This window comes from Sprattus sprattus (assembly GCF_963457725.1).
Source record: "Sprattus sprattus genome assembly, chromosome: 2".
NCBI classification, from domain to species: domain Eukaryota; kingdom Metazoa; phylum Chordata; class Actinopteri; order Clupeiformes; family Clupeidae; genus Sprattus; species Sprattus sprattus.
This window is the reverse complement of record NC_137921.1, coordinates 41,019,256-41,026,780: the sequence shown is the minus strand read 5'-3', so window position 1 is coordinate 41,026,780 and position 7,525 is coordinate 41,019,256. Positions and strand designations below refer to the sequence as shown.

The 7,525-nt window shown below is 44.6% G+C and overlaps 1 protein-coding gene across 1 annotated transcript in view; it reads right to left on the bottom strand.

The window, feature by feature from the left end:
• Positions 1-237, bottom strand: part of pex5la (peroxisomal biogenesis factor 5-like a) — a gene marked incomplete at both ends in the record, with an annotated part of 126,378 nt that extends 126,141 nt beyond the window's left edge. The window contains one exon of the mRNA XM_080832957.1: positions 217-237. Coding sequence (XP_080689083.1) covers positions 217-237 — 21 coding nt within the window. The remainder of the gene's footprint in view (positions 1-216) is intronic.
• Between the last annotated feature and the right edge of the window lie 7,288 nt (positions 238-7,525).

The following is a 7,525-nucleotide window of genomic DNA, read 5'->3' as shown; positions in this document are numbered from 1 at the left end:
GTGGCTCTATCGCTCGCGGCGCTGTTTGCTCTGCTTTCCGTCGCTCTCGGACGGGACCTGCTTAGAGCCGCCGGATGAGACAGTAGTTGTGTAAACACAAACGCGTACGGTATATGGTACCGTTTTTCGTCAACATTTGTATAGTTTAACAATGTCGTTTACTTAAAATAAACAATTTTGTACGGAGCAATAGACAGTAGGATAATTGAGCCTTACCTGCGAGTGGCCCTGGTACATATTGAGCTCAAGTCGGAGCGCTGACGTCCGATGGTCGTAGTGTGTTAGTCGAACACTTGTGATGAGTCGCGTGCTGAGCCAGGGGTGCTCATATGTGCGAAGTGTTCATAACTTGCTCTGGAACACGGTAGAGCGCGTCTATTAGCGGGGTGAAAAGTGTGGCGGAGCTGGCAGACGAGGGAGGAGGGAGTGGAGCTGTCCTTCCCCCGGGTGCTGAAATCAGGAGTTCCGTCGATTTTCTTCACCGGCGGCTTGCGGAGGTGAGCAGAGGAGCCAGCAGCCCAGGCTCGTTATGAGGACTTCTGAAATCTAAGCGTGACTGCCTGAAACCTCCGTGTGCTCTGGCTAGGGTGACTGCCGTCGGATTGTCGTTTAGAGAGGAATTAGTCCCCCGAATCAGCTCTGAGCAAAATAATCTGACCTGCAGCCGCTCTCGCATACAGTTGTTTTAATGCTTCAAGAGTTCCTCCTCTTCTTTTATCGCGCGCCTCCCCAGTCGGCCGCTCCACTACCCGTAACCCAGCCCCCCTGCTCTCGCGCGCTGTGGGGGCCGCCTCCTTCCCTCACGTGCATGCCCAACCAAAGGAGACACGAACTCAACACGCGAAGCTATGGGGTCATGTGTCCGGTCATGTCAAAGCTCCGGTACGAGTCAACAGTAGACATTGCGCTGCAAAACGGGACCTTATTGCTGGTGGCTTTGATGTTTATATGAGGGGTTAAATCACACGTGTATAGTCATTTAATGACACCTCCCATCCCACTCAGAACAACTGAAAGCCTGGTGTCTGCGCGGAAAGCGGTTCTCTTTGAATGTGTTACATAATGGAATGTTTCCTTCAAGGTATAGTGGATGACATAACGAGCCCAGTTAAAAAAGCGATCGAACTACGAGCAGGAGGCGGCAAAAACAACTGGCCCAATTAAGTCGCGCGTTGCAGGAAAGAGTGGTAATGGCCCGATGGCACGGAAGAGGTTTGAGATAACGAGCCTTACGTAAATCACCACTTCAAGCATCTGCTCTCAGCGCTTCAGTGAACTGTTATTGTAGTGGTGCTAGAAGACGTATACACCAGGACCACGGACGTGTACACAATTACCTCACACTCTAGCCTAAATGAGGCCAACCTCTCAATGTCCACAAATACAGCTGAGAACAGCTGTTTCTCATTTATGTTTTGATTATCATCTCTACCGTCTCACACACTCTCACATGAAGTGTCTCTTACACTGACCAGGGCATCTCACACACTCACCTGAAGACACACTCACCTCTCACACTGACCAGAGCGTCTCACACTCTCTCATCTGAAGCATCTCTCACACTGACAGGAGCGTCTCACACACTCGCCTGAAGCGTCTCACCTTCTCACCTGAAGCGTCTCTCACACTGACCAGGGCGCACACACTCTCTAACCTGAGAGAGAGGCCAATACACACACACAAACACACACACACACACACACACACACACACAAATACACACACACTCCATCCTGAGGGAGAGCACAGTCAGAGATGGGCAAAAATACATCAAAATGTATTTTGATCCAAAATACCAAATACCCCTCAAATAAATGTATTAAAATAAAATACAAAATACTGGTGCCAGAAAATGTTTAAAATAAAGGAAATACTTTTTCTAAATGTTCCGTTTTCTCACAATTTGTTATAAGAGAGCATTCTGGTTTGGGCTATAGAGTGGCGTAACGTAGTTGCCACAGGCCCAGGTGCAGGCTATTATGACGGGCCCTTGTCAGTGGTGTAAGGCAGTGGTTCCCAAACATTTTAGTTCTGGACACATTTTTTTTTCATGTTTGTAACCACGGCCACCACCAGGCCTCTCCCCCTGCGCACATATTCCTCCTTTAACACCTTGTCAGTGCAATTTTTTAGCTGAATAAGGGTTTACATCAGTATTTTTGGCAATGCGTCTTGGCTATTCAAACTATTTAGATTGACAAAAATTGAAATACTGTCCATATCTGCATGACGGCAGCAATTAAAACTTATGTGTGTAAGGTTGTTAGAGCACCTGTAGTCGTTGTTAATAACGGATCTCCTAAAATTAAATGTGTAAGATAGCATAATATGCTAACGTTCTGTAGCTTGCTTACCTTTTTAACTAGTTGGAACAGTCAAAGGCTATCTAGCAAGCTTTCAGTTTGGAATTGTGCAAAACTACTATTGAATATACCAATAAACTAGCCTGGATACCAGCCTAAACTCCGCCCCCCAAATTTTTGGTCTGGGAGATTCAGTCTGGACTTGAGCTAGTTGGGAGAGATTAAACGTTTCAGAAAAGTTGAAAAAGCAATCTAAACCAATAAAATTGTAAGGGCGGGCCGTATACGTTGATGGACAGATGACCTGATGATAGATAGAATATACATCGAACAAAGATGGCGCCGTATCGGGAGCTTAGTGGGACATATTTGATATGATTTAAGCTATCTACACAACTTTTTTTATGTCTACATTGACTCGGTTAGTTGTGTGTGCAACACGAATGTTGCCGAGGATAGTAGCTCTTAACTGAAGCACTCTAGACCATTATTGATAGGTTATGCTAACGCGTAGACAAAAAAAACATTGAAACAAATGGTAGCTTCTAGCCTTGAGTGCTAATTAAGTAACGTGAGCAGGCATATCTCAACAGATAGGCCTATTGACAGCGCATTCATTTTGAAAGAGGAACAGAGAAACGCGATCAAGGCATTTGTCGATTGAAAAGATGTTTTTGCCGTCCTTCCTACGGGATCAGGTAAAACTTTAATCTATCAGATGGTAATACTACGTTGCTCTGATTGGTTCTAGGTATCCAATTCAGCGAAGAGGCATTTTCTTTCCTGGTTCGTTGAAACACGCCCCATAATCACAGCCCAATGGTTCAGTATCAGACTCATATTCTGACTAGAATTATGAGTATGACATCGTCAGGCTACCAATAAACAGGATGTGCACAGGAATTTTGACCCCCCCCCCCCCCCCCCCCCATCACATGGACTGTATGGAGAACTGAAAAGAACAGGGTCATTATTGATAGTTATAAATAAAACACTCAAATACAGCAATTCATTTGAGCATGGCATCATTCTGTGGAGAATATTCCAGTAAGGGGTCATCCTCATACCAGTGGGCTTGAAATTAGCGCCCTTCTGCATTTTTTGGGAGCTTCACAATAGGATGGCCCGACTGAATGTGAAAATTTGATAAAGGCCTGATTGTACTTAAATCTCAATATCTTCCCTTGTTAGCATCCTGTCCTGTCTTTCTGTGTCGTCTCTCCTTTCCCTGTTCTCCAAGTCTGTTCTGTTCTCAGAAACTGCCTGATTCTTGGGGCAAAGATTCTTTAAACGTGGCAAACTGAGCCTGGATTAATGAAGATTTGAATTAATTTTGTTGTAGCAAATGTACAACTGTTTCCAAAAACTTAGAGATAATATTCAATCGGAGTCAGAAGTCCGGAGTCCGATAAACTGAAGTTTTATTAAATCCTGCAGACGGTTCATCCAAAACGAGAGTGGGGTCCATGGAGCATCTCTGAATCTAAGACCCAATGCATTGTCTTTTTATATTCGTCAGTTTATGTAAGTCATGGACATCACCTTATCTAAAATGACCCAATCAGTCAGTGTAACTAAGCAAAGCTATGACAATTGATTATGTATATATTTGTGCAGGCAGCAGCTGTGTGACTCTCATGTTTTCACAAAACAGTGCTCGCAATGCATTCTCTATGGCTTCCGGGAGGGCTCGCCCAACCGTGCTTTCGTCATATGTATAAGGACGTCATAAGGCTTTGATCAAGTCACATTCTGTCAAGATGGCCAACGTTCAGTGCAACAACTCGATGTGCTCTTTGAAAGAACCTCCTTTTAGTTGGCGTAGCCTACGAATGAAAATAAATTGACAAGGATCAAGACAGCTATTTACGTTTTTTAACATGAGAGTCAATGAGAGAGATCTGGGGCGATTTCCTTTTCACCCCAAAAAGGGACAGGCCATTTCAAACAACACTTTTGCCTGACTGTTGCCTGACTGTTGCCTGATTCGACAAAGACATTCAGAGCCAGATCAGACGCTATAGTGGTAGGATCAGACAGACAAATTATCTCCTTATGCCTAAACACTGGAGAAAGTATTTTGAGTATTTAAAATACAAAATTACTCCACTCTAAAGTATTTTGTTACAAATTACATTCGATATTTTATCGGTCCTATCAAATACAAATTACAAAATACTCAAAAGTAAATTAACTAGTATTTCAAATACAAGTAATTGAAATACTGCCCATCTCTGAGCACAGTACACACAAACACACACACACACACACACACACACACACACACACACACACACACACACACACACACACACACAAACACACACAAACACACACAATCCATCCCGAGAGAGAGCCCAGTACACACACACACACATACACACACACACTCCATCCAGAGGGAGAGCACAGTAGACACACACACACACACACACACACACACACACACACACACACACACACACACACACTCCATCCTGAGAGAGAGCCCAGTACACACACACAGTGCAGACACACTCCGACCTGAGGCACACCCACAGACAGGTGTTGTGCAGCCGCGGGCCAGAGAGAGATGAAACGCTGGCCTCTCCTCCCTTCTCCTCTCCTCTCTTCTCCTCCTCCTCCGGCCCTTTCATCCTGGAATAAAAGAGTGGCGGAGCTCAGCTGGCCTCTACATGGACCACAGAACAGCCCCGGCTCCTCTCTCTGAGCTGGTCTCTACACAGAAAACAGACATGGCCAGCAGAGCTGATAGGCCTGTAGAGCTGATAGGGCAGTATAGCTGATAGGGCAGTTGAACTGATAGAGCTGATAGGGCAGTAGAATGCCACGATTTCCCATCTCAACCAGTTTGCTCGTCTGATGAGCATCTTTGACTTCTCTCAGCATGTTTTCATTCGTTGAACCTCGATGGTGGAATTACCTACTTTTTGTGCGTTTCTGTACTGTACAGTGATAGCCTTAGTGCATTTAAAAAGCATTTAAAATGCTTGTCATTTTTCATGACGAACATTATTTTAGTTGTTTTGGAACTGTCCCACACACAAATGTTATGTTGTCCCAGACACTATTTTCCTCTCCTGGGGACAGCAGGGCATGGTTCATGTCAGGTGCCAGGTTCTATGGCCCTGAGGTTTTGAGGCCCTTGGGTTCATGGACAGACGTTAAGCGGTTCATGGACAGATGTTAAGCAGCCGATCTGGTCTCTGGTCTTTATACACTGTAAACCCAGACAGTTCTACTAACTCATTAACATTATGTATTCAGTACTTAAAACCTGGTATTTAGTTGACCCAACTTAAAATGTATTAGTTTTCTGAGCAAGTGCAAACATTTTAATTGTATTGGAATGTATTTGTTTGAGTTAACATTGCCTGATAACTCAAAAAAAATTAGTATCTGGAGTCATCAACGTCGTTGAGAACACCATTGCAAAGCTCTGGTGATGAGAGACGGACACAGCAGACTTAAGGTAGAGGAGTCGTTTAGTAATCCAGAGGTTGGAAGGTTGCTAGTTCAATTCCCCACTCCTCCTTACCAAGTGTATAAGTGTGAACCCCTAAACTGCTCATGATCTATAAATGCAAAATTCCTTGTCAATCGCTTTGGATAAAAGCGTCTGCTAAATCACAGATGTAAATCTAAATGCAGTGACTGGGAACACTGGGAAGGCGGTCGACCAATGACAGTTCTCTCTACAGTAAGAGCTTGCGCAAGAAGTTGGAACGTAAGGAAGAAACCCTTTCAAAAACTTGTAAGGGCGTAATAACTAGTTTGAGAAAGACCCAGAGAAACACAAATATCTGACGAGGCTAAATCCTTTACGAGTTTGGAATAATAGTTCAGAGAACTCAAAAATTATGAAAATGATAACACAAAAAATCAGAATAGCCGATGTATAATTTTTGAGTTAAGTTTACTTAAAAAAAATAATATATGTACTCAAATTTTCTTATGTAATCGGTTACATCAAAAGTTTTGAGTTCTTGTTGTTCTTGTTCAGGTTTACAGTGTACATACATGTATGCCTCTGCCTTGCAGAGCAGAGGAGGTGAGCTGTGGGGGAGAGGAGGCCCTCCTAAAGGAGTGGAGAGAGTAGGTTGTAGAGGGAGTGGAGGTGTGTGAAGGAGAAGCAGAGGTCTGAGAGAGGGGAGGTGTGTGAGGGAGGTGTGTGAAGGAGAAGCAGAGGTCTGAGAGAGGGGAGGTGTGTGAGGGAGGTGTGTGAAGGAGGAGTAGAGGTCTGAGAGGGAGTGGAGGTGTGTGAGGGAGGAGTAGAGATCTGAGAGGGGAGGTCTAATTGTGTGATGGACTGCTGGAGGTTCTGGTGTACCGTGTGTGTGGGTGAATGGGTGTGTGTGTGTGTGTGTGTGTGTGTGTGTGTGTGTGTGTGTATGTGTGTACCGTGTGATGGAGGGTTCCGCTGATGAGCTTCTCCAATATTCATCATAGGAGGAAAGAATAGGATCGCTGGCATCTGGGGTCCATCGATCAGCACGGAAACAGAACCCAGTGTGCCCCAGTAGCAAATGAATGGGAGCAGATTAAAAATGTACAGATGGGTAATTTAGGCTCACGTCAGGGTCCGACTCCATCACACCAGAGCTGGATAGGACCAGCAGAGCTTAAGAGAGCATGAAGAGCATGTGGTCTGGAGTGAGTTAGTCTGTGCCGTAGCTGTGGTGTGGAGTGAGTTAGTCTGTGCCATAGCTGTGGTCTGGAGTGAGTTAGTCTGTGCCATAGCTGTGGTCTGGAGTGAGTTAGTCTGTGCCATAGCTGTGGTCTGGAGTGAGTTAGTCTGTGCCATAGCTGTGGTCAGGAGCCTGGCTGCCTCAGTCTGAGTCCTGCCCTCTGGGGATGAGTGTACCTGCTGAAATAGCAGCCCTAAATATGGCCACGTGTCTGCTCAGGCTTTGTGTGTGTGTGTGTGGTTGAAATATATTTCTTTGTGGCAGTTGTGTGCGTGTGTGTGCACGTGCAGGTGAAATGGATTCTTTGGAGCTATTACTTGTATCCTTACTTGCTAAATGACTAAATGTAAATGTAAATGTGTGTGTGTGTATGTATGTGTATTTGTATGTGTATGTGTATGTGTATGTGTATGTGTATGTGTATGTGTATGTGTATGTGTATGTGTATGTGTATGTGTATGTGTATGTGTATGTGTATGTGTATGTGTATGTGTATGTGTATGTGTATGTGTATGTGTATGTGTATGTGTATGT